At 36.2% G+C, this 27,816-nt stretch overlaps 2 protein-coding genes across 3 annotated transcripts in view; one reads left to right on the top strand and one right to left on the bottom strand.

The window, feature by feature from the left end:
* LOC127832036 (glycosyltransferase 8 domain-containing protein 2-like) overlaps window positions 1-2,666 on the bottom strand; it is a 19,298-nt gene extending 16,632 nt beyond the window's left edge. Inside the window, exon 1 of the mRNA XM_052357176.1 lies at window positions 2,501-2,666. Coding sequence (XP_052213136.1) covers window positions 2,501-2,525 — 25 coding nt within the window. The 5' untranslated portion in view covers window positions 2,526-2,666. The remainder of the gene's footprint in view (window positions 1-2,500) is intronic.
* LOC127832035 (ferrochelatase, mitochondrial-like) lies at window positions 2,624-26,499 on the top strand. Of its 2 annotated transcripts, none has more exons than XM_052357174.1 (11): window positions 2,624-2,753; window positions 6,401-6,497; window positions 8,434-8,553; window positions 13,733-13,881; window positions 14,362-14,434; window positions 15,210-15,378; window positions 17,824-17,922; window positions 20,531-20,638; window positions 21,784-21,948; window positions 23,554-23,610; window positions 25,367-26,499. In XM_052357174.1, the coding sequence occupies exons 1-11, from the start codon at window positions 2,723-2,725 to the stop codon at window positions 25,565-25,567; spliced, it is 1,269 nt and encodes a 422-aa protein (XP_052213134.1). In that variant the 5' UTR covers window positions 2,624-2,722; the 3' UTR covers window positions 25,568-26,499. The 2 variants fall into 2 exon arrangements, with proteins under 2 accessions (XP_052213134.1, XP_052213135.1); XM_052357175.1 differs by lacking the exon at window positions 2,624-2,753 and adding an exon at window positions 2,873-3,023.
* Window positions 26,500-27,816: the final 1,317 nt, after the last annotated feature.

Raw genomic sequence — 27,816 nt, forward strand, 5'->3', positions numbered from 1 at the left:
AGCCTGTGCCGTCATTTATCATTGTCAATCAAGCAATCCTTATCTTTTTACGGTTGAGATTGCGGTCTTCCTTAACAGTATAATGTTTTACATTTTTGACATGTTAGGTACCTAATTAAAGGCATGTGGCTGGAATTGAGGAATGTCCCTAGACCACTCAGAATAAAGAAGGAATGCTAGTAGCAACGTGCCATGATGGCCTAGGGGACTTGCTGTATCAATGATTCAATCAATCAATCAGTCCAATCAGGACATGGTAAGTCTGTCACTCGGTACATTTAAAGCATGGTCAGTCAATCATTTGGTATATACAAGATATAGTTTTTTAATCACTTCTCTCTTCTTGCTCATAAATTGAAATTATTTTTTTTAGACGGGTCTGGACTTGTAAAAAGTGTGAAAATGAAGATTATGCTTAAATTTCTGAGTTACAAAGGGTTGACTAAGAAAGTACTTGGCTTTCGACATTTTTTATGTCATCCAAGACTTATCTGCCTTTTCAAAAAGACCTTTTTAAGCGGCAAGCCCCATGTGCCTTTTGTGATCTTTCATTATCACACTTTCCATCAAAGAATTGGTAACTCAATTACTTTGTGCATTCAGGCCACAGTATGTCAATCATTTGGTTGATTCAGAACATGGTAAGTCATTCACATGGTCCATTTAGGACCTGGTTTGTAAATCACTTCAGGGGTTTTTCTGCCTATTTTGGGAAAAGGAGTCTGACCAAATTGGGAATTTTTTATCTACAAAATTGTCCATTTTGGGAATTTTTGCTTCGATGAAACGGCACATTTTGGGACAACATTGTGAATTTATCATGCTTAAATAAGTCAGTGGTTTAACAAATAAATTTGTTTTTATTTGTTATTTTGTCTTCTTTATATAAACACATGCAATATTGGGCATGATCAACGTTTATTCAAGTACTGCAATTTTGTCTTTCAGTTACAGTTACACTCTGAGGTAAGAACTGTACAGTCAAAAACTTATAGCAGATATTTTTTACCAAAACAAACACTGGTTAGTCACACAAGTTACAGCATAATTTTTCTCTGCTTTCTGTTTTTGATAGCATCACACAGCTCCTCCAATGTTTTGTCATTCAGGTCTAGACCTTCAATGCAGGTAAGCATCTGATGAGTAAGTTTGGTTTGTGTGAATGTGCTGCGTAATGGGGAGCACAGCAGGTTCATGGTGCTGAATCCTCGCTCAACCACAGCAGTGCTTGTTGGTATGATACACATCAGCTGGACATAAATAATCTAATCATCATAGGTCATAAGACACTTCTTTATAAAAAAAAATATTTTTTTTTTCTTTTTTGGAAATTGGGGGAAAAAAAAATTTGGTTTGGGATTGAGTCCGTTTGTTTGGGAACGCCTCTGTATTCCGGAGGCGCAGACAGTGCTGAAAAACCCCTGCACTTGGTCCATTCATGACATGGTTTGTCCATGACTTGAGTATACCAAATGTTTTACAAGCTTCTAATCTCATTTTTTCTTACAGGCTCTTATGATGTTTGGCAGAGTCTTTTGAGTTCTTAGTTCTTCTTGAATGCTCTGAGCTTTTATGGTTTTATGGGTGCATACGTACAGCTCATCGATACGGAGGGTCAATAGGTGGGAGTTGGATTATTGCAACTATTGAGTTCTAACTCTGTCAATGACTTCACCATTCCTGACATAGTTAACAAATGAGTTGATCTATTCAGAACATGCTTCATCAACGACTTATAGTCTGATATTAAAATGTTCTATTATGTACAGGGTACGACTAAATTGTGTATATGACTCATATCCGCGGATATGACTGAAAAGTGCGGATATGAACATATAATGACTTTTTAAATGAATTATTTTCCTTTATTTTTATATGCAAATCGTTTTGTGAACAAAAATAAACTCCTTTAATGTGTAATGTTATGATCGAATGAATTTTAGTGTGTTTTTCATTGGCATTTTAATTTCAGTAACTCAAAATTCATATCCGCGAATATGAACGAGCAGTCGGAACACCGCTATAAGGGTGCTCTATATTTTGAGGCAATGTTATCAGATTTATCACATATTGTGATTTTTTCATTCAACAGTAATTTGTTTATAAAAAATAACTGCAAAAAAACGCATAAATATTGCCTATATTCGTTCATCTTCGCACTTTTCGTTCATATTCATGAGTCATATATGCGTTTTAGACGGACCATTATGGACATGGACTGTCCACTGCATGATCAGGATCACAATTCAACACAATCCATATGCATGTAAGCATAGAAACTGGACACTTTCCTTTACCTTAAGCCCAATAAATACTTAAAATCTCAATATATGCTGAATTATACAAACTGTCTTGAAGTAGAGACGCTTAATTATTTGAAACTGGTCCGAAACTGCTGATAAGAATCTATCCGAAAGTAATAAGTAATTCCGAAAACCATGACAGTTTCAGTAATAAAAATAGCAACGACAAATGGCCATATCGTAAATGCGCATTTTACCTTTCCTAGAAAATGAAAATGCCATGATTAATTCCCTTTTATAAAGTTCAATTCAGGCGGAAACTAGTTGCAGTCAATGTTAATAGTTGTTAATTTTTATTTTGACACGTAAACAATTAATGGGCGCTGACATCTTTGTTCAGCCCGGATATACAAATGGAATCCCTGACGCAACCTATTTTTAGAAGGGGTTTCCTCGTGTTTTATAACACGGTTTAACAAATGGCAACTCTTCGAAGACAAATTTTCGATGGTAAATATTTAATTTAAGGTCAAACTAGTGTGCCATTAGATGTGGCCAGTGATACTGTATAAGAATAATTTATTGTTAATGCATGTCAGTTATGTAAAGTTACAATGCATTCAATACAAGTTAAGTGACATATGTCAAAACTCGAAGTTGATTTATAAAGATGTACATGTATCATCACATAGGTAACAGGTTGCATAACTTTAATAATAATGACACGCGTTTGATTGTTCACTGAAGCTAGACATTTATTGGCTCGAATAACATATTCAGGTACTGTACATTTCAAAGTTTTAGACAAATTCTTGAATTATCAACTTTTCATAACAGTTTCACACATTTATAGAAAGAAGACACTGTGAGGTAAGACTGAAGGTGTATACAAATTGAGAACGTTGTAAAAGATAACACTGCTCGCTGCACAGTAGGCCTATTTTAATACATCAGGGATATAACTTTATATGATAGAGCCCACTTGCAAATTTAAAACCATGAATGTGGACAGATTTTAAAATGTCATTTTATAACCCAGTACATGCTTATCAAAACAAATTTCATTAAAGTTTACATGGCTAACCAACCTTCCCGCTTCCATATGGTACATATGGTGCTTCTTACCTCGGCGAGCATCCTTCAATCCCAACTTCTAGGTAAAGTGAGTTTGCACAGGGTCACCAAACCAGATAGGTGGGGTTTCCTTCTAGTACTCCGGTTTTCCCCTTCAGACTAAGACAACAGCAAATAATATATTTTGGTATATTTACCACGGATCCGGGTTGTCTCAGGGTCATTTATGAGATTCGCATAAATTCCTTACAAATGATAGGGAGGTGGGAAGACAGATTCCATGTGAACAAATCTTGAACTACAGATCCTGTGGTTAAGTGTCATTGGTTTAGCACTGTGACATTGTAAACCATATTTCAAAGGTAAAGACACACATTGAGCTCAAATGAAAGATTGCCGTCATCCTTCACAGGCATTGGATCACATAAATGTTTTGATCACTGTTTACCATGCACAATAATTAATATGTTAAATGTGAAGTTAAAAGGTTTTCATAAATATATATAGTTATTAAGTTTAAGAAGGTGTTTATTTAAATGTCTGTTGTTGTTTTTAGCTCGACTATTATATATGAAATATATAAAGTGGAGCTATCCTTTTCACCTGGCGTCGGCATACAGGGTTTTTTTTGGCCCGATTTTATAGCCGAAATTCGGCTATGTTCCCAATCCCAAAAAGTATACTTTTTTCCCAAAATGTGGCAAAAAATTCCCAATTTACAAAAAAAAAAAATTTTTTTTTTTTTTTTTTTTTAGAAATAAGTGTCTAATGTGTATTTTATCTCAATTTTAATTCAATTATCTCAAACAAAGTATTATATGATTTATTTCTTTTAATTTGAATGATTATAAAGAGTTATATCAAATTAAGTATTTCCCTTATCTGTGGACTTTTCGTGTGGTAAAAAAGGCTAATAAATTTATTTTCCCAATTTCATGAAAATGCCGATAAAATTCCCAAATCCATATCCATGGGCTATCTTCCCAAAAAGTGGGAAAAAAAACCTGTCATAAGCGTGAGCTTGAGCATTGGAATGTTAAAGACTTTGCGTACCACCTCAATTATTTTCTATGTCCCTTGACATATTGCTTTTATATTTTGCATACTTCTTTACCAACATGACCCCAATCTTAAACAAGAGCAGACAACTGTATCAAGCATTTTGTAAGAATTATGGCCCTTTTTTCACTTAGAATATGCATATTATTGATTAATCTATGTCATAGTTTGTGTACCACCTCAAATATTTTCCATGTTCCTTGACATATTGCTTTTATATTTTGCATACTTCTTTACCAATCTATAAACAAGAGCAGACAACTGTTCAAGCATTTTGTTCCCTTTTGATTATTAGAAAATTGAAAATTTGGTTAAGTTGTGTGTTTAGGTTCACTTTATTCCTAAAGTATCAAAGCTATTGCTTTCATACTTGCAATACTAATTATCATAAGGGGACTGTGGAGGCAAAGTAATGTAACTCTGACTGACATTTTGACAGAATTATGGCCTCTTTTATACTTAGATAATTGAACATTTGCTTAAGTTTTGTGTTTGGGTCCGTTTTACTCCTAAAGAATAATAGCTATTGCATTTTGACTTGGAAAACTTGCTGACTATCGTAAGGGGACTGTACAGGGCAAGTTGCATAACTCTGGTTGGCTTTTTAATGGAATTATGGCCCTTTGTTGTCTTAGTAACTTTGAATATTTTGTTATATTGTGTGTTTAGATCCACTTTACTTCTAGAGTATCAAGGCTATTGCTTTCTAGCTTCAAATACTTTGTTGCTATCATGAGGGTACTGTACCTGGCAAGTTGAATTTGACCTTGACCTTTGAATGACCTTGACTCGCAATGTCAAATTCATAAAGTTTGCTTAAATTGCCATAACTTCTCTATATATGATCAGATTTGATTCATACTTTTTACAAAACAACACTGACCTGACATACCACAAGGGACTCCACCCAAACCATCCCCCACGCCCCACCCCAGACCCCCCCCCCCCTAAAAAAAAATAAATAATAATTTAAAATGACCTCACACCTGCATTATACCCCCCTCTCCACCCCCCCCCCCCCCCCAACCCAAAAATATTTTTTTTAAACATGGTAAAAAAACAACAACAAATATTTATTTATTTTATTTTTGAAGGACCGTCCAACCATCCCACCCAAGCTATTGCTGTCAAACTTGAAATAAAATCTTCTTAATTTGTTTTATGTCTTTACAAATGGTCGATAGTTTGTGGAAAATATACCTGAACTCAGAATCGTCTATAAAATACAACTTCTTTAAATCATAAGCGATCATTATGTTTCAATCATTGTCCTCTTCCACTTAGAATATGACTATATTACCATCACCTTATTGTATATGAACAATTTCCCCAGGATGGCTTACATTATACTGTCAAGCACTTGAATAGTCAAGCGCGGTGTCTTCTGACAGCTCTTGTTTGGTTTGCCATTGCATTATGCACGCAAATTGCTTAATAAAAATAAATCTACATAATTTTCCTCCCTGCCGGGGTTCATTTCAGTATACTTATGAGTACCCAGGTAAATTTTAACTACTGGGTAGTACCAGAATAGACAATGACCAATAGAGTGTTCTTAACTGACATAAGCATCACAAAGATTTGTGCACTAGTGAACTGTTCAATTATTGCTAGAAAGTCTGCGCAGGAGCAGTGTAAAAAGATGAACTAAGTTAGATACCAATGTATAAATGATATGCTTCTAAGTTAATAAAGATCCAACCAAACATATGAATGACATAACATTTATTAGCATAAACCCTTTATCACTATTAATAAATATACATATTTTGATGCATTTGTAGTCCCTTAGAAAGTTCAATGTCATTGAATACCTTTCTTACTAGATTCTTGTTTAAAAGGCTTTATTTTCAACCCTTATGAGATACTGATGAGCAGCAAACAGCTAAAAAACTGAACAGACTGCAAGTCACTCGCAGGCTGTTTGGGTGTTATGCTGGTTGCAAAAAGCCATGTTCACTTTACTTTTTCATGGTGGGAATGGGTTAAAGTCAATACAATGTCATGAATATCTATGCTTTCAGTGATGTTGAGACACTGTGTTGGTAGCTCATTGATTAAGACAGTCGTACCTGGTGGCAGTTACCATGGAAGCAAACGATTCAGCAGCTCAGATAACAGGTAACTTGTTAACTCTTTCAGTGCTGGAAATGAATTTGAAGGCCTTTGCAAACAGTTTCATTCCAGATGAGACGCCACAGAACATGGCGTCTTATCAGGATCCAAACTGTTTGCTATTCTAATAGTATTCTTTGAAAAAAATCGAAGACAATGCTAATTTTAGAAATTCAGCAGACGACATTTTAGCAGACGACAAATTTCCCAGCATGCAAAGGGTTAACCCCGCCTCTCTCTTAAAGCTGAAACATTGAAACAAAACGACCTGACAAATGGTGAAAAGTGGCATTGTAACAAGTGCCTGACCTAATTCCCTGCTGGCTACTTTCCACCAACTACAACTGTCAAAAATCTAATGAAGCAGGACTGAATTTGTTGTAAACTTGGCACCAATACACATACTTATAACTATACTGGTATACAATTATTTGATAAAAGCATTTATGATATCAAATGATCCAATGACATTATTTTGAAATGGATGAACATTTTCACACTAAAAACTATTATTAATTTCATAAATTATTATACCCCCACAAACGAAATTTAGGGGGCTATATAGGAGTGACCTTGTCTGTCTGTCGGTCTGTCGGTCGGTCTCTAATTCAAGTAGTTTTTATCCGATCATCACCAAACTTAATCAGAAGTTGTATCTAGATAATGTCTAGGCCAAGTTCGAAGATGGGCCTTGCCAGGTCAAAAACTAGGTCACGGGGTCACATAGTGCGTTTTAAACATTCAGCATGTTGTCCGCTCTCTAATTCAAGTAGTGTTCATCCAACCTTCACCAAACTTGGTCAGAAGTTTTATCCAGATGATCTCTAGGCCAAGCTCAAACATGGGCCATGCCGGGCCAAAAACTAGGTCACGGGGTCACTAAGTGCGTTTTTTTTTAACATTCAGCATGGTGTCCGCTCTCTAATTCAAGTAGTTTTCATCCGATCTTCACCACATTTGGTCAGAAGTTGTATCTAGATGATGTGTAGGTCAAGTTCGAACATTGGCCATGCTGGGTCAAAAACTAGATCACGGGGTCACTTAATGCGTTTTAAACATTCAGCATGTTGTCCGCTCTCTAATTCAAGTAGTTTTCATCCAATCTTCACCAAACTTGGTCAGAAGTTTTATCCAGATGATCTCAAGGCCAAGTTCGAACATGGGCCATGCCGGGCCAAAATCTAGGTCACGGGGTCACATCGTGCGTTTTTTAACATTCAGCATGGTGTCCGCTCTCTAATTCAAGTAGTTTCCATCCGATCTTCACCACATTTGGTCAGAAGTTGTATCTAGATGATGTGTAGTAAAAGTTCGAACATGGGCCATGCTGGGTCAAAAACTAGGTCACGGGGTCACTTAGTGTGTTTTAAACATTGAGCATGGTGTCCGCTGTTTTATTGTGAAGACAACATGCAAAATATTCTGTGTCAATGCAGCATGTGGGGGTATTCGTCACGTCTGTGACAAAGCTCCTAAAAACATTTTAGTTAAACTATGAGTACATTATTATAAAATCTAAATTTTAAATATCTCCAAATTCTGAGGCCAAACTTTAAGAAGTTTGTTTTTCCCATGGCTTACAAAGCGTTGCTAGTTAAGTGTAGGTAGTTATAAATTTGTTTTGATTAAAAAGCATTAACAATAACAACAGCATGGAGGTGGGACAATTTCATTGGTTCGTTGGTGAAGGACAATATATATGAGCCTTGTATTGTCTCATCCCAGATTAGCCTGTGCAATCCACACAGGCTAATCAGGGACAGCACTTTCTGCTTGTATGGACTGTTTTTGTATAAAAGAAGTCTGTTGTTAAGGAAAATGGAGTATTGGCAGAAAATGTCCCGAATTCATAATCTCGGATGACACTTTATGCACATGCATAGGCCCAGTTTTTCCAGAACAAGTCTCATATAAATTTGAAAGTCAACCTTGTCCCTTGCAGGAAGCCCAAGACAGGCATCCTTATGTTGAACATGGGTGGACCAGAGACCCTTGACGACGTGCACAGCTTCCTGTATAACCTCTTCATGGACAAGGATCTCATACAGCTTCCTGCACAGGAGTAAGTGACACCCGATAGGTCATTGTCTGCTAAGGTACTATTTTAACCCTTTCCCAATTAGAAGCAAATTGAAAATGGCTATGTGCAAACAGCATAAAACCAGAACAGCCTGCGAGTAACTCGCAGACTGCTCAGGTTTTATGCTGTTTGCTGCTCATCAGTATCAAAGGGTTGGAAATAAAGCCTTTAAAACTTGAATCTAGTAAGAAAGGTCTGTATTTAAAGTTAACTTTCAAAGGGACTACAAATGTCTCAAAATACATATCTAAGCGTTAAAGGGTTAATGTACCCCGGGTACTTATAAGTATACTACAAAGTAACCGTGGTATGGAAAATATACTAAGAAATGACCTGGAGTATGACTTGGTGGCTTTAAACGTATTTTCTGTACCTGGGGTTAATAAAAGTATACATTAGAGTATCTGGGGTACTTTTAAGTAGTGCCTAACCCGACAATGAGGTATTGAGTGTAAGTGACAGTTGAAAGAGATTTTCAAAGGAATATGGTGACTCTTTGTCAATGACTTATCAATTCACATAATTTCCGTTGATATTGATGTCATATAGCTGCTTGCATAGGATTAAGTTATATTTGAAAGAGATTTCAATAGGAGTTATGATGTTTCTTAGCCTATGACTTAGACATTGACATTTTCTTCACGGTCAAGTTAACCACCTATACAGCTGCCTGCCCAGGAAGGAGTAACTTTAAACCAGATTTTCACAGTAAGGAATATTGGTATTTCTTACTTATTGGCATAGACATTGACATTCCTTCTATGAATGGTCAGAACTTCATTCAACTTTCTCTTCAGGAATGAGTCAGGTTGAACAAGAATTCCACTGGTGAATTTAAATAATATTAACTGGATTGATAACCATGTATAAATGATAAAAGTTGCATATCAGATTTGAATATTAAATTAAGTGATGTGCACTTGAAAACGTGAATAGTATATAACTTCTTTGTGTTTTTTTCACATGTCTAGCCCTATCGAAAAACAAGAGGGCCGTGGTGGCCCTGGGTCGCTCACCTGAGTAGTTTTAACGTTAAACAAGGGTTGTTAACGTTGTTTTGTGAAAAGAAAGGGTTTGTTGCTTCAGCAGATACATACATATATGCGTTATAAGTAGTTTTGTGTGTGTGTTTATGTTTTAAAAATAGACCTGTTGCAACAAAGCTATGTTTTGGATAAAAGTAATATGAGGACAGTTATTAAACCCTTTAACACTTAGATATGTTTTTTGACGCATTTGTAGTCCCTTAGAAAGTAACATTTAATTAAATACCTTTCTTACCAAATTCAAGTTTTAAAGGCTTCATTTCCAAACCTTAGACACTGATAAACAGCAAACAGCAATACATGGCCGTGTTATTGACCCGAAAAATTGATACGCAGTCTGCATTAACAACTATCAGAACCGGATATCGAGACAAAGGAAACTGACTGGTGTGAAAACAAAACAATGGTGTAACCGTTGATCGTATCGGCTTAAATAAAAATTACATCTAATTAAAGATTGCTGCCAATTTCAATCAATTTGAATAAAAGCCGTTAGCGAATTATCAACTTAGTCACACAATGAACGTAAGTAAAGAAGTTGATAATTGATTTTAATTTCGAGAAGTTTGTAATGTTTGTAATGATTAAAGGCTAAATGCGTTACAATTGTGAATGACGATAGATGAAGAGGTATAAAACCCTTGACATTTACGGCGAAAGTCTCGGAAATTGTGACTGCCATAATGGCGACCATAGGCAATAAGCGTCCTTTGGACTCTGACGAATCTTATGACCCGGTCCAAAAAAAATTAAATCTGATAATAGATCATTCAAAGATGTTTGGCTTTCTGAATTCATGTGGTTAGATTATAATGCAAAATTAAAAACGATGTATTGCAAAATATGCATACAGTTTCAAAAATCTAATTCATTCACATCTGGGTGTAGTATGTTGAAAAAAGACAACATTTCAAAACACGAAAAATCAAAAAGTAATAAAAAAGAATGACAATCATTAATATTTAAATGTATATACATGAATATTTTTTATATTATTAATAATATATTAAAAATAACAATAATAATTTATGTTCATAATAAAAATATATATTGACACTTCAAAATGAGCTTTTTGTTTTGAAATTGAGCTTATTTGATTTTGTTTTTTCTTTTACACTACTGTAGCCTATACTAACAACAGGCGGTTCCGAATGCTTTGCTAAAACTTTGGCTACAGTTTCTAAAATTTGGCTACAAACAATCCATTTGGCTAAAATGTTTGCTACAGAAATTTTTGGGCCAGGGAGAGCCCTGATTTTGCATAATAATAATAATATCATATATCAAAGTCGGTTATAAAGAAGTAAATGAGTATGAGAATATGTACTAGAAATTCATAATTGGTCTTCTTTTAAGGTACAAACATCACTCGACCTATCTCATAGTTACAAATGTGTGCAAATATAGAAGTAAACACACACAAGACATTGGAAAAATTATCATATCAAAACAACTATTAGTAATTTAAATGCACAACAAATCTGTAGCATAAGTACATAATTTTTGCAAAAACAGCTGCCAAAACAACTTCTTTTTAACCAAATAGTTGCTTGTGCTTCTTAAAAGATGTGATATAATATTGTGTTTTTTTACTACCAAATTGTTAACATTTTTGACATAGTGTTTTTAAACAACTGGAACAATTTTCAGACTCACCGTGCAATGATATTTCTAATTGAAACAACAATAAAGCCTGTTAAAATCACAAATCTTTGATAACCACACACAAACTACTGACTGACTAAAAACTGTAGGCCTAAAACCTTTCAAATTGTAATCTTATGAATGGTGTACATCTGTCATCAATCAAAGGTCTTAGGAATGCCCTGTTAATTGGGGCCAATTTCCAAGGAGTGTTACACAAAAGGCTATTTAAACAGTCATCAATCAACACTAATGTACTGGAAGACTGCAAGCACAGATATAAGAGAGAGTAGGATAAGGGAATGGAAGGACAAATAACATTCATATGTAACAATTCTTGTTGTTTTATTGGTTTTACCACTATGTTTAATTTCTGCAAAAGATAAAGATAACAATCTGAAGTCATGGCAATAATTTATTTGAGTAATGCAATAATTATAATTTAATATTTGGGTTGTTGTTAATATGCCTGAATCCATTATCAGTATCATCATAATCATCATCATCATCATCATAATCATCATTGTGCACCAACAACTTCATTACAACAAGAGTGTTAAAATGGTTTTAATATAGTCATATTAGGAAAACTGCAACATCCCTGGCGGCCATGTTTTTCAACAAACTGTAACCATTTTTGAACTCAGCTGAGCTATCATTAGAACAAATCTTCGGACCAAGTTCCATGAAGATTGGACTATATATGTGATTTCTAGAGCCTTAACAAGGTTTTACTATATCCAAATAAGGAAAACTGCCCCGCCCCCTGTCAGCCATGTTTTTCAACGGACCGGAACCATTTTCAAATTCAGCTGAGCTATCATTAGAACAAATCTTCGGACCAAGTTCCATGAAGATTGGACTCTAAATGTGATTTCTAGAGCGTTAACAAGGTTTTACTATATCCATATTAGGAAAACTGCCCTGCCCCCTGTCAGCCATGTTTTTCAACGGACCGGAACCATTTTCAAATTCAGCTGAGCTATCATTAGAACAAATCTTCGAACCAAGTTCCATGAAGATTGGACTATAAATGTGATTTCTAGAGTGTTAACAAGGTTTTACTATAGCCATATAAAGAAAACTTCCCCGCCCCCTGGTGGCCATGTTTTTCAACGGACCAGAACCATTTTCAAACTCAGCTGAGATATCTTACATTCTGACCAAGTTTCATGAACATTGGACTACAAATGTGACTCCTAGAGTGTTAACAAGCTTTTTTACTAAGGAAAATGGCTCCCCCACCCTGGCGGCCATGTTTTTTTACCGATCCGAACCATTTTCAAATTCAACCATTGTATCCAGGCAGCAAATGTTCTGACCAAATTTCATGAAGATTGGACCAAAAATGTGACTCCTAGAGTGTTCACATGTTTTCACTATATACATATAGAGAAAACTGCCCTGCCCCCTGGCAGCCACGTTTTTTCACCGATCTAGACCATTTTCAAACTCGTCCGAAATATTAATAAAACCAAAGTTTTGACCAAGTTTCATGAGGATACATAAAAAATTGTGACTTCTAGAGTGTTCACAAGGTTTCTCTATAGCCATATTAGCAAAACTGCCCCGCCCCCTGGCAGCCATGTTTTTCAACGGACCGGAACCGTTTTTTAACTCGACCAACATATCATTAAGAAAAACATTTTGACAAAGTAACATAAAGATTGGGCATCAAATGTGACTTCTACAGTGTTCACAAGGTTTTTCTTTTTTTTGACCTAGTGACCTAGTTTTTGACCCAGCATTACCCAGTTTTGAACTCAGTCGAGGTATCATTGGGAAAAATGTTCTGACCAAGTTTCATGAAGATCGGACAAGAAATGTGGCCTCTAGAGTGTTCACAAGGCAAAATGTTGACGACAGACGCACAACGGACGACTGAAAAAAGGCGATCCCAAAAGCTCACCATGAGCACGTTGTGCTTAGGTGAGCTAAATATTCAGATGCCTAGCCCCATTAATTTTTTTCCAACACTTAGCCCCTATTGATTCTGTTAAAAATGCCTGATCCCTATCCATTCTCTTTCAGACGCCTAGCCCCTATCCATTCTCTTTCAGACGCCTAGCCCCTATCCATTCTCTTTCAGATGCCTAGCCCCTACCCATTTTTTTTCAGACGCCTAGCCCCTATCAATTCTCTTTAAAACACCTAGCCTCTATCCATTCTCTTTCAGGCACTTAGCCCCTATCCATTCTTTTTCAGATGCCTAGCCCCTATCCTTTTTGTTTCAGACGCCTAGCCCCTATTGATTCTTTTTCAGATGCCCAGCCCCTATTAATACTGTTTCAGACCACTAGCTGCTATCCAAATATCCTTTCTCTTTCAGATGCCTAGCCCATGTCCATTCTGTTTCAAACACCGAGCCCATATTCTGTTGAAGACGCCCAGCTTCTATCCATTCTTTTTCAGACGTCTTAGCCCCTCTCCATTCTCTTTAAAACACCTAGCCCCTATTGATTCTGTTTCAGACGCCTGGCCCCCATAATAGCAAAGCGTCGCACACCCAGGATCCAGCAGCAGTACCATGAGATAGGGGGCGGGTCTCCCATCAAGAAGTGGACCACCCTGCAGGGGCAGGGAATGGTGGAGATCCTGGACAGGATCAGCCCTGAGACAGGTGGGGCCTCTATCTGGGAAAACAGGGCTCAATGCCTTTGTATAAAGAGTCTTCCCAGGTTGGCCTGTGTGGTCTGCACAGGCTAATCAGAGATGAAACTTGCAACTTTTTATTGAATTTTTTATTTAAAGGAACCTCTTTTAAATAACATACATTTAAAAACAAAAAATTGTTTGTTAGTTGTATTACACTTTTGTTTCCACTGATTAAGTGCAACACTTTTCATCCAATTGATATTAAACTTCAGTTAAATGTTAAAGGCCAAAATAACAATTATTTCATTACTAAAAATGTTGAATTGTTTATTTTAATCAAAAAAGTTCATAAAGGTTACATTGTCCTTGCTAACTAGGGGCGTTAAAGCCTCACAAATTGTTGTTTTTGTTTGCATATAGTGCATTGAACACCCTCACAAATGGTTGTTTTTGCTCGCAAAGTACTTTGATCTTGTGCCTCTTTTACATTGCATTATTTTTGCAGCTCCACACAAGTTCTACATTGGTTTCCGCTATGTAAACCCTCTCACAGAAGATGCCCTGGAGCAAATGGAGAAGTGAGTATTAAACCTTTACCGCTCAGAAGCAAAGTGAAAATTGCTTTATGCAACTAGCCTTAAACCAGAACAGCCTGCCAGTAACTTGCAGTCTTTTCAGGTTTAATGCTGTCAGTTTGCTGCTTTTCAGTATATTAGGGATGGAAATGAGGCCCGTAAAACATGAATCTAGTACGGAAGGTTTTTAATTTAGTTTTGAATTTTATGAGGAACTACAAATGGGTCAAAGTTTGTTTCTGAGTGGTTAATGGTCAAACAATGTGTTGACTTAATTTTGTGCTATTATAATCAGGGCCTGTTCCCTGGCCCATGTATAGACTTTAGAAATAAGGATAGACCCAAGAAATAGTTGACACTAAGTCATGTTGCCATGTTATTTGAGGTGTCATATACCTATCTGGACTCAACGTTTAAATGACAATACTCTATGCATTTCAAATTTGAGTTTTTCTTAGTCGCCTACCGGATTTCTCCTTTTTAGTGCAATGGAGAATTATTTGCAATGTTAACATTTTGCTCAAAGTATGGTATACCTTTAATTAAGGTATATATACCCCTACATAACAGAGGCCAATAAAAGGCCTCCAATTAAAATTTTCTTTAAACCATGTAGTTTTCCCCTAAATCTAAACTTTCACCAGCTTTTATCTTTCCGGTTTCCCAAATAAGCTATTTAAGCCATATTTATTCGCAAAATCAATAGGCTAAGGCCTTTCCCCAATGACAAGAAAAAAAGCCCTGTAATTATAACTCATTGGTAATATTTCTTACACAGGGATGGTGTCAAGCGTGGTGTTGCCTTCACCCAGTACCCACAATACAGCTGTGCCACGACAGGAAGCAGTTTCAATGCTATTTATAGACACTACCACAAGAGGGGTGTGGTCAGTCAGGTGGCGTGGAGCGTGATTGACAGGTGGCCCACCCACCCGGGCCTGATTCAGGTGTGCAGGTTTATTCAGACCTTTTCCTGTTCATTTTGGGAAAATTTCTAGATTCCGAATTTCGAAAAAAGTCCACAGATTTTGGAGAAACTAATTTAATATATTTATATCACTCTTTACAATAATTAAATATATAAGAACACAACTAGATATATTATAGTAAATTAATATACTTTGTTTATGTGATTGAAATAAAATTGAGACCAACTAACAGACATTCCCAAAAGTATTTTTAGTCCACACGACATTCAGTCCTGTGGACTTACAAGACTAGCAGGATCGGACTGGGATTTATAGGACCAAAACATCACCTCTCCGACTGAAATTTCCCAAAATTTTAAGTTTCTCCCCCCCCCCCTTGAAATTGAATGCTAGGCCTTTTCCCCCCGCATTAAGAAAAGATATTTGCTGATAGGAATATTTAACCCTTTGCATGCTGGGAAATTTGTCATCTGCTGAAATGTCATCCGCTGAATTTCTAAAATTAGCCATTTCTTCGATTTTTTTCAAAGAATACTATCAGAATAGCAAACAGTTTGGATCCTGATGAGACGCCACGTTTTGTGGCGTCTCATCTGGATCCAAACTGTTTGCAAAGGCCTTCAAAATTCGGTTCCAGCGCTTAAAGGGTTAAGTGACTGTGCCAGTGACTGAAGAATGTCAATAAATTATGTTTACACAAAAAATCACATTTTTACTTGTAAGGAACTAATGCAGTATCTAAAACTACAAACACATGTGGGATATCAATAACATAATTAAACAGATTAACTTTTAAAAGCACACAACAATTGATTGGTATTACGAAATTGCATTGACAACTATTTCACAGTCGCGAAATTATCTGACAACTCAGAATTTACTCAATTATACTACATTATGTCAATAAACTGGCCACAAATATATATACATCAATGAAAATGCACTGAATAGGGTACATTTGATCTGAACAAACGGTTAATGCCCCCATTACAATGATCTGAGTTGCAGAACGTGCTTTCGTTTAACTGTAAAAACTAATGACATATTTGTTCGGAAGTGTTTGTTGTGCATGCGCATACACTTTTTTATGAATGTTAACAAAAATCGGACGTATTTTTTACTGCTCATATTTCTTTAAAGCTCTCATTTATTTTCAGATTTATATTCTATGAAATAAATTAACTTCTGCTCTTTTATTATTTACTGGACATTCGGGCCGGCAATATAGCATTTTCAATCGGACCTGTCTTAAAAACGTCGGTCAGGTCCGATGGTCCGGCACTTTTGGGAATGTCTGAACTAATCATAATCACTTCTTGTAAATAAAAAATAAACAATTTCAAGTTGGGATTTAATTTTTTTAGCATTGCTCTTTTGTAATGGGTCTGTTTAATGGACCTGTAGATATGGCAGGTAAAGGCCTGTTATTGATAGTTTAGCTTATAAACAGTTGGCTTGACCCCATAGAAGATTTTGATTTAACTTTCACATCTAAATGACCTTAACTCTTTCAGTGCTGAAACAGAATTTTTAAGGCCTTTGCAAACAGTTTGGATCCAGATGAGACGCCACAGAATATGGCGTCTCATCAGTATCCAAACTGTTTGCTATTCTGAAAATGCTAATTTTAGAAATTCAGCAGACGACATTTTAGCAGACAACAAATTTCCCAGCATGCAAAGGGTTAATGTGTAGATGGACGTTATGATAACAATTAAAGCTGCCAGTTTTGGCTGAATTATGGCCCCTTCATTTTTTGTCAGCTCTAATATTATATTGTGGATATGTCTTTTCCAAAGATAAGTCTTCGGGACAACTGTGTTTATTACACAGTTAATATTAAATAAAGCGTTAATGCATAAAAATGTCAAGACATATCACATTAACATTGAAAATTTGTTGCTATAATTTTTTTTAGTAAAAGGTCAATTTTCAAATGATAATGTTGTTATGATGAAAACTGTGATTTTAGCCATTTATTCATAAGAAAAATCAACAGAAACATAAGATGATTAGTAGATTTATCAGTAAATAATTTCAAATTATGACCATTCAATCTTTGACAAACACTATACACTTACGTTTATGTTAAAACCCATCTAGTGCTGGTATTATCAGGCTGCAGACTTGATTAACCCTTTGCATGCTGGGAAATTTGTCTTCTGCTAAAATGTTGTCTGCTTAATTTCTAAAATTAGCATTTTCTTTGATTTTTTTCAAAGAATACTATCAAAATAGCAAACAGTTTGGATCCTGATGAGACGCCACGTTCTGTGGCGTCTCATCTGAATCCAAACTGTTTGCAAAGGCCTTCAAAATTCGGTTCCGGCACTGAAAGGGTTAAAGGCCATGCTTATACAAAATGTACTTTACAAATGATTGGTTCTAAATCATTATATAATATAACCTATTGACATATTTGTGCTTTCTTTATTTAAAGCTTACTTGTTATTATTTCTTCAGACCCATGTTCAGCACATACGTGAAGAGTTGTTAAAATTCCCCCAAAAGGATCGAGACGATGTTGTCATTCTGTTTTCTGCACATTCCCTACCGCAACGGGTGAGTTAAAGTGGTACTGAGTCAAATGTATCTGTTGTAGTAAACAAAACCATTATTTTTCTAGATTGACAAATTTCAAACTAGGGCATGCATCATGATACTTAAGAGGATTGTGAATTTTGTCAAACACCATTTCTGAAATAATATTATTCAATAGAGTATATATCTGTCCTCTGTAGTAAAACATTAGTTTTAGACTTCTTACTGTCTAGCTTGATATGATATAATTATGGTATATTTATACTGTAAAGTCATTTATATTTGTGTGCATGAAATTTCATGTTCTTTTAAGAAGTCACTTTTTCGTGAAGAATTTGTGTCAGTCATTTTTTTTAGGTGTATGTGTTATATGTACGGAAAGGTCAACCCACAAAATCAACAAATATTAATATTTCAAGAATAATAATGATTTTAAAGTATAGTCAGAGCATAACACATTGAAATGGGTCAGTATAAAGAAGCGTAAAAAAACTTATGTTAAGGGGTACCATTCTTTCTCGAAAATTACCATTCTTTTACCAAAATGTATGTTATGGAGTACCCTTCTTAAGTTCGCCAACATTATAGCTATGACAGGACTTAACTTAGCTTTACACATGACTGTATTTTGTTATGTCATTTTGTTTATTTCTATGACATCGTTCAACATTTACCTTTGAAGAAGGACCACAATTTGTAAATTAATAATTGATGACAATAATATGGAAAAAAACTGGAAGGTCAGTGCCCCAGATATTTTTGGGGAAAATACGGTTTTCACCCATTGATTTTGAAATTAGGGTGATTTTATTTTGGAAATAGGGTGAAATAAGTAAAAAAATGCATACCTTATAGCCGTTGCTTCTTTACTTGTGTCATAGCTGCACACTCATATTGATTCAAATGAAACTGTTAACTGTCTTTATTAAAATAATGAAATTAAAATTAAACAAACTGATGTTAAGTGACATTTTTTTAAATTAAGCTTAAACAAACTGATGTTAATTGATATCTTTAATCTTTGTAACTGTCAACTATATATAAATGTTAACTAAATCAAGATACCCTTAGCTAGAACTTCCAGTACTTGTGGAAGTTATTTTTAGAGGTGTGTTTTATTGGATAAGCCTAATTTGTCTTCTATTTAGAGCTTGACCACACCTTACATGCTGGTGCTGAATCATACTCTCTAACTTATGGTCTTTCAACTGACTATCGCTGTTTGTTAGGGGCTCCTACTGCATACCATACATTTTAAAAATTAACCCATTTATGCCAATTGGACTCTCCCATCCTTCTAAATTGGATCAAGTTATTTCCAAAATAAGGGATATCTGGTATATTTATTTCTATTTTTAGAATATTTCTAACAGAATTTTGTTTAAGCAAACAGTGTAGACCCAGATGAGACGCCGCATTATGCGGCGTCTCATCTGGGTCTACGCTGTTTGCAATGTCCTTTTTTCAGGACGCTAGGCATATATGTGTTAAACTGGGTGCCGTATGCAATTTTCAAACTGTTCTGTTCCGTCAGTATTCATAGTTTTTAACCACGGATATGACTTTTTCCAGGTTTGACAGGTTGTTATACTCATGGATTTTCGTTATATTTTTGGATGGTAACTCGCTACTTTCAACTGCTGGCAAATATGGTTTCCAAAACAATCGATGACAATACTGACTCAGCAGATCTTGCTCTTTTTGTTGAAAAAAAATTGTGATAGACTTGGAGGCGAAACAATTGCAGACGTCTTTTGACCTCTCTTAGACATGTTTATTATGCGATTTGATAGAAACTGAAAGTACAGACACTTAACAAATAAAGACACAATTTAGGCCAGATTAAGTTACATTGATGAGAACGTATGTCTTTGTAAATGTGTAGTAGGACGCCATATTTATTCTGAAATCTTGTCCGAAGAGCATTTGAATGGCTTCAATTGTTTTTGTCCTACATCATTCAGGCACTTGCAAAAAAAACTTTCAACTGAATCAAAGCATCATTAAGGTACGATAATAATTTCCAAAAAGAAAATACTGAAAATTAGCAAAACATTTTCGATTAAAGTTGAAATTATAGCATTTTTAATACGAATTATATTCTATTTATTTGCATTTTAAAACATTTAAATTTGGTAAAATAGGCAGATACAAAGCTTATCTGGAGCACTCAGCAGTTGACATGGCTTAGACAAACAATTACAAGTATTCTGTACACAGGCTTGGCCAACACAAAAGAATTAATCTTCAAACCGTAAGATAAGGTTAAATACTCAGTCACAACATGACATGGCTTAGCCAATAAAAAACAATTGAACCTTGCTCTAGGAAAACAGATCTTGTTCATGTGTGTAAAGTATCGTCCCAGATTAGCCTTTGCAGTCCACACAGGCTAATCAGAAACAAAACTTTTTTCTTTTATTGTTTTGTTTTTTGTTAAATGGAAGTATCTACTTACCAAAAATCCAGTTTAGGTGAAAGTGTCATCCCTGATAAGCCTGCGTGGACTGCAAGGCTTATGCGGGACGATACTACGCAATGCATAAAACCCCATTTTCCCAGAGTGAGGCTTAAGTATTCTGTACAAGATAAAAGATCACCAGCTATCCGCTCCTATTGCTTGTTTCAGAGCCAAGATCGAGGTGACCCATACACGACGGAGGTGGCTTCCACGGTAACGGCCGTCATGAATGCCCTCGGTAACACGCATCCCTATAGACTCGTCTGGCAGTCCAAGGTATGCAACTTATGCTGGTAGTTTAAACCTTTTTATTTTAGCTAGATTGCATCGAAAGTCTAGGGCTTATTAGAAGGCTCTGGAGACTGTTCCAGGGTAGAACCAGTACTTGTTGTCTATGGGGGAGATCTAAAGAATGCTTCCACAGGATATTGAACCCACGACCTCTCGGTCACTAGGCAGACACCATATCTACTTCGCCTCGTAGACCTTTCACCCATGCTGGTACTGGCAGTAAGAACAAAGTTTGATGTTATCGAAACTTAAAATATGTCAACTCCATGAATTTGAGACGTCCAAGACTTCTTTTTCATGCCCAATTGTCCACACATTCATGAGTTATGTGCCGTTGAACTTAGCCATGGGCCCTCAGAAGCATAAAATGTTGTTAAGAAAATTACTTCCAAACTTCTCAAGATATGAAATTGAAACTTCAAGTTTATCATCACTGTAACATGTAGATATGCTAGGTATTTTCCCAGTGATCCAAACATGTATGGGTAATTTGTCCTCCCTTGTAAGAATTGTCAAAAAATGACCCCCCCCCCCCCTCCCCTCCCTAAAAAAAAATGCAGGACTTTTTTATTATGTTGATTCCCTAAAGTTAAGATCAAGTTGTTGTGGTATTATCATCCTGGTCATCAACCAGCAACTATAGTACTCTTTTGTTAAAACACAACTGTGTAATTGAAAACTACAATGTTAACTTTTTCTAATGTTGCATCTTATTCTGATTTTGATGTTATAGATTCACTGGTTAAAAGTTTCCTACCTATAATGAGCTGTTCTCTAAAAACAACAGGGGCGTAAAGTGTGTTGTTGAGCACAGGCTTATCTGGGATAACATTTTTTGCTCACACTGTCGGATTTTCATTTAGAAGAGGCTTCCTTTAAATGAACAAATCCATAAAAGTGGAAAGTGTCGTCCCTGATTAGTCTGTGTGGACTGCATAGGCTAATTTGGGACAACTTGACTTAAATGCATTAAGCCCTGTTTTCCAAGCACAAATCTAGTTTCCCACATGGTTACTCCAGAAAATTCCAAATTAAAAGCGGATAGTGTCTTCCCAAATTAGCGTGAGGACTTCACAGTCTTATTAGGGACGACACTTTAATCACATTCAATAAGCCCCGTCTTCCTACAGGTGGGGCCTTTGAAGTGGTTGGAGCCTCAGACAGAAGAGGCCATTGAGAGCTTCATCAAGCAGGGCAAGAAGAACATTCTACTGGTCCCGATTGCATTCACCAGCGACCACATTGAGACTCTGTTTGAGCTTGATCTAGAGTACGCAAAGGAGCTTGGAGAAAAGGTTACACTCTACTGATTATTTTGTAAAATAAATTATTGAATGTTATAAATACGAAATCATTTATAAAAAAATATTGTGGTATTTAATATTTTCTGTTCAGTCTTAGGATTTCAAATAATTTTTCAAGACATATGGTTTGTGTTTAATTCATCACACCACAATGTGCTCATTGTGATCTTTGGTGATTGCCTTTCGTCTGTCGTTTTTCATGCACTGTGTGTCAGCAATATTTACCTTGTGAGCTTTTAAGAGGCCGCATTTATTACCCAATCTTCATGAAAGTGGGTTGGAATGTTACAATTATATCTCACCCTAGTAGTACACAGGGTCATGTGGGGTCAAAAACTGGGTCACTATTTCTAAATAGCTTTGTTCGAAAAGCTATATCAGAAAAGTTTGAAACTGGGTCATTTGGGTCAAAAAGTAGGTCACTAGGTGTAATTAAATAAAAAGCTTGTGAACACTGACGGCCACATTTATTGCCTTATGTTCATGAATCTTGGTCAGACATCTTTTCCTTGTGATATCTCCTTAGATTTAGAAACTGGGTCTTGTGGGCAAGAGAACTAGGACAAATTAAAGAAAAAGCTCTTAAACTCTCTAGATGTTCTATTTATTACCCAATCTTTATATTTCAAAGGTGACTTGCGTGTGCAATCTTCATCAATACCTGCTCTAAACATTAGTTCTTATGATTTCCCAGACAAGTGAGATGTGGTTCCTGTCCATTTAAAACATGGCCACCATCATGGCAGTTTCCCTTATAAGGCTATATACCAATACCATTGAACACTCTAGATGTCACATGTTGACCAACTCATTGAGAAATATGCTTTAAACATTAAACACTTTTGTTGTGATGCCATCTGGCTGAGTTCAAAAAATGATAACAGTTTTGTTCAATGACATTTAAGATAAGCTACTTAAGGCTTTTGGCCTTCTAGTTGATAGTAATGGTATTAAATGTGATGCTTATTTGAAAGCATAAGGTCAGTTAGAAGAATTACTTGCTGTGCCTTAATTATTAAACTTAATATCTAGTATATTGTGACAGTTTTGTATTTGATGAAATTCGAAGTGGGTCCTTCAAGGAAAATTGGAAACAAAGACACCAGTATGTTACATGCCAAATGTATAATAACAACTCTTTGTGAAATTCTATATACTGTAATTTATGATGTGTTTTTATGTACCACAGTTCCAAATGATGTGACAAAATATTAAAAGGTAAGTACAGCCTGTGAGCTTTATGTGAAATTCAAATAGTCCTGCAAGGGCGAAAGCTCCTACATATTCTGTGGCATCTTATGTATAAAATGAGCATTTTACTTGGGAAACTGGGCTTAATGCATATGCGTTAAGTGTCCCAGATTAGCCAGTGCAGTCCACACAGGCTAATCAGGGACAACATTTTCCGCTTAAAATGGATTTTCCCAAATAAGACTTCCTTTAATGAAAAATACAAAAAGAGCTGAAATGTCGTCTAAGATTTGCCAGTGTAGACTGCACAGGCTTATCTGGGACGACACTTTACACACATACTGATGCATAAAGCCCAGTTTTCCCATTACAAGGCTCAATTCTTTCTGTTTGCTCTATTTCCAGCTTGGTGCTAACATTAAAAGATCTGCTGCCCCCAACGGCAACCCAGTGTTCATAGAGGTATGAAGAGTTGTTGAAGCTGTCATTTTTGTACTGCAAAGAACTTTTCCTATTATATATATAGATTGTATACAGTCCAACCCCTCTTGAGCAGCCAGTCAAGGGAAACGGCCAAATTGGCTGCTAAAGCAGGGTGGACTCTTAAGAGGGAGTTGGGTCATAGGGAGTCTGGAGTTGATGAGTGCATGGCCAACTGTTCAATTCTAAAATCACAGACACCTTAATTATCGCGACAAATCGCTGAGCAGAAACTTAATTAGCCGATAATTGTCATAAAGGTTCGATTGAAATATTATGATTCAACAGCTACAAATAATTAATTATACATTAAGATTCTCTTTTCCAGTAATTATAGGTGATATTCGCACGTGGGGAAACAAACAAATCAAACGGTCACATATTGCTTTTAACCTGATAACCGGCTGTCAAAATGTTTATCACACGTCACGCTTCAGTACTAAAGAGTCTAAACTGCAGACTGGAAGTATGTATTGATTTTTTCGCTGTTGCGTCTGTGTAATTTTGCCGATATACATGACCGACTTACTCCTGCGTGACCACTCATATGGGGGAAATTTAACATTTGGGATGCAAAATTGCTGGCCGCTGGCCGGAGAAATGGGGTTACCGCTAAAGAGGGGTGCATTATATAGTGTTTATCAACGGTCGTGGCACAGACCGGCAGCATACACGGGGCGACCGGCGTTGAGAGGTGACCGGAAATAGGGGTTGGACTGTATATTGTTGCAGATGTATGGAAATTTGTCTTTGACTTGATTTGTTCATTGTTAAGTATTTAGGGTTTTACAAACATTGCTGGTGGTGTCATTGGGGTATATGCAGGCTGTTCTGGTTTAATGCTGTTTGCACATAGTCATTTTCACTTTCTTTCTAAGTGGGGGAAAGGGTTAAGGTTTCAGATGAGTGTGGAGGGCTCTGAGGACTGTCTTCTTTACTGACCTGTTTGAATTGCCTTTAATTTGAAATTAAATGTTAAATTTAAACCATTTGGAACCTATGTTTCGGATCCGAATGTCTGTTTCAACATGTTTGGATCTTTTGTCAATTTTCAGTGCAAATCTTGCCGATTGGGGTCCATTTTCACATGAAATGATATTATGAGTTCTGGAAAAACTTGGCTTATTGCACATGCGCAATGAGTTATTGCAGATAAGCCTGTGCAGTCTGCACAGGCTAATCTGGTATGACACTTTCCGCTTTTCTAAATCTTTCATTTAAAAGAAGTCTCTTTTTAATGAGAATCCAATTCAGGCTAAAGGTATTTATCTGATTAGCCTGTGCGGACTGCACTGGCTAATCTGGGATAACACTTTATGCAGATGTATTCAGCCCAGTTTTCCCAGGGCACTGCTCGTGTTGATATCGTTTTCAGGATTAGTATTGATCCTTTTGTGATTTGCAGTGCAAACCTGCCAGATCAGGGTTGTTTTTCACACCCATGGTCTTTATAAGTGATGATTATAATATGAGCCTTGTTCTGAGAAAACTGGGCTTAATGCATGTGCGTTAAGTGTAATCCCAGATAAGCCCGTGCACAGGTTAATCAGGGATGACACTTTCCACCTTAACTTGATTTTTGGTAAGGAGAGACTTCCTTGAAACTAAAAATACCATACAAGCCGAGAGCCTGTGCAGACTGCACAGGCTAATCTGGGACGACACTACGCACATGCATTAAGCCCAATTTTCCTAGAACGCGGCCCATATATTGACATTGTCAAGTTGTCGTTGTTAGGGTCTTGCCAATCTCGTGAAGGAGCACCTGGAGTCTGGTAGATCCTGCAGCACACAGAACACTCTGCGCTGCCCGAAATGTACGAACGCAGTCTGCGGGAAAATGAAGGAATTCTTCGTCCACCAGCAACGATACATCGTGAAACCCGATAGGATAGAATCATCTGAAACCGCTGCCAAAAAGATAGCGCAGTCTGCATAAAGATTTTTAGCAGCGTTTTGGGAAAATGGGGCTTAATGAATGTTAGCTAGGTGTTGTACTAGATTAGTCAGTGTAGTCTGCTCAGGCATATCAGGGGCGACACTTTCAACCTAAACTGGATTTTCATTTAGAAGTGACATCCTATAAACAGGAATTTCCATTAAAGGGAAATTGTCATCCCTGATTATCCCATGGGGTCTGCACAAGCTTAGCGAAGATGAAACTGTAACCTAATGCAATATGCCCAGTTTTTGCAGAATGCTGCTCGTTTTATGCATGCATGCAGTGATTTTCTTCCAACTGCTTTAACCCTTTGCATGCTGGGAAATTTATCGTCCGCTGAAATGTCGTCAGCTGAATTTCTACAATTAGCATTTCTGCGATTTAAAAAAAAAAATACTATCTGAATAGCAAACAGTTTGGATCCTGATGAGATGCCACGTTTTGTGGCGTCTCATCTGGATCCAAACTGTTTGCAAAGGCCTTCAAAATTCGGTTCCAGCACTGAAAGGGTTAAGGAAAAGTCCTGTTTATATTCAATTGGTTGTGTCTTGTTGTGAAAAATATAAACATTGGGAATAATACAGTTGTTGAATTGGTTGTAATTATGTTACCAAGTGTTATGTTGATTGGGGATATTATTGTTATATGGTTCATTTAAAAACATTGTTGATTTCTTAGTTTAGTTTAATTTTTTGGTTCATATTTAAGCTTAATACATATTTGCAATATAGCATGTAAGATTTGTATGGTTCTTTTCCATTTTAAAAATATTAACAGTATTTGGGATCTTTTGACAGAGTTCCTGTGAATCAAAGCAGAACTCACTGAATGCATTTAGATTTCCAAATAAAATATTTTTGAAGACACACTTTTTAGTCCATTCCTTATAATTTTTCTGCTATATTTATTTAATAAATAAAACCAATCTTTACTGTGTTGATTTTACAACAAATACTAGCAATAAATGTAGTTATGTAGTAGAAGTAAGTTATAGTAGTAGCAGCAGCACCACTTGAAAAATGTATGTTTTGTTTTTATTTTTGATGAAATCTTTCAACTTATGGTTCTTATAAGCAGTATTCATGCTAATTGCACATACACGTATGCATAGCTTATGGTTAAACATGTAGACTCTCATGAGGAAATGTGAACCCAATATTCCCTGTTCAGGTCCTGATATATATACAATAATTGTGTCAATTTTAATAAGCGAGCAATCATTTAGATCTTGAAATACACTTATTTGTTCCATAGGGATTCCTGTTTTGACTAGGGTTTATTCAGTTTCTGATGATAGTATGTGCACATAGGGCTGGTGAACCAGCTCTCCCAGAAATATTGTGAGTGGTTTAACTGACCTCCGTGATGTTTTAGAATCTTGTTGGAAATCGGCCAAGATAAAATCAGAACAAATGTTCTTAGCAAATTTCATGATGATTGTGCAAAGATGGAGACTACTAGTCTTTATATATAAATATATATATGGCCTCCAGAGGGCGGGGCAGTTTTCCTTATTTGGCTATAGAGAAACCTTGTAAACTCTAGAAGTCACAATTTTTGCCCAATCATCATGAAAGTTGGTCAAAACATTGGTTTTATTGATATCTCGGACGAGTTCGAAAATGATCCAGATCGGTGAAAAAACATGGCCTCCAGTGGGCGGGGCATTTTTCTCTATAGTGCATTTTCTCTATATGTATATAGTGAAAACATGTGAACACTCTAGAAGTCACATGTTTGGCCCAATTTTCAAGAAATTTGGTCAGAACATTTGTTTCCTTAATATTAGAGTTGAGTTCGAAAATCGTTCCGGTCAGTTGAATAACATGGCTGCCGGGGGGGGGGGGGGCAGTTTCCTTATTTGGCTATAGAGAAACCTTGTAAACACAATATAGAAGTCACAATTTTTGCACAATCATGAAAGTTGGTGAAAACATTGGTTTTATTGATATCTCGGACGAGTTCGAAAATGGTCCAGATCAGTGAAAAAACATGGCTCCCAGTGGGCGGGGCATTTTTCTCTATATGTATATAGCGAAAACATATGAACACTCTAGAAGTCACATTTTTGGCCCAATTTTCATGAAATTTGGTCAGAACATTTGTTTGCTTGATATAAGAGTTGAGTTTGAAAATGGTTCCGGTCTGTTGAATAACATGGCTGCCAGGGGGGGGGGGGGGCAGTTTTCTTATTTCTTATATTTATATAGTAAAAAAAGGCTTGTGAACACTCTAGAAGTCACATT

Source organism: Dreissena polymorpha, chromosome 5, assembly GCF_020536995.1.
Source record: "Dreissena polymorpha isolate Duluth1 chromosome 5, UMN_Dpol_1.0, whole genome shotgun sequence".
Classification (NCBI taxonomy): Eukaryota; Metazoa; Mollusca; class Bivalvia; order Myida; family Dreissenidae; genus Dreissena; species Dreissena polymorpha.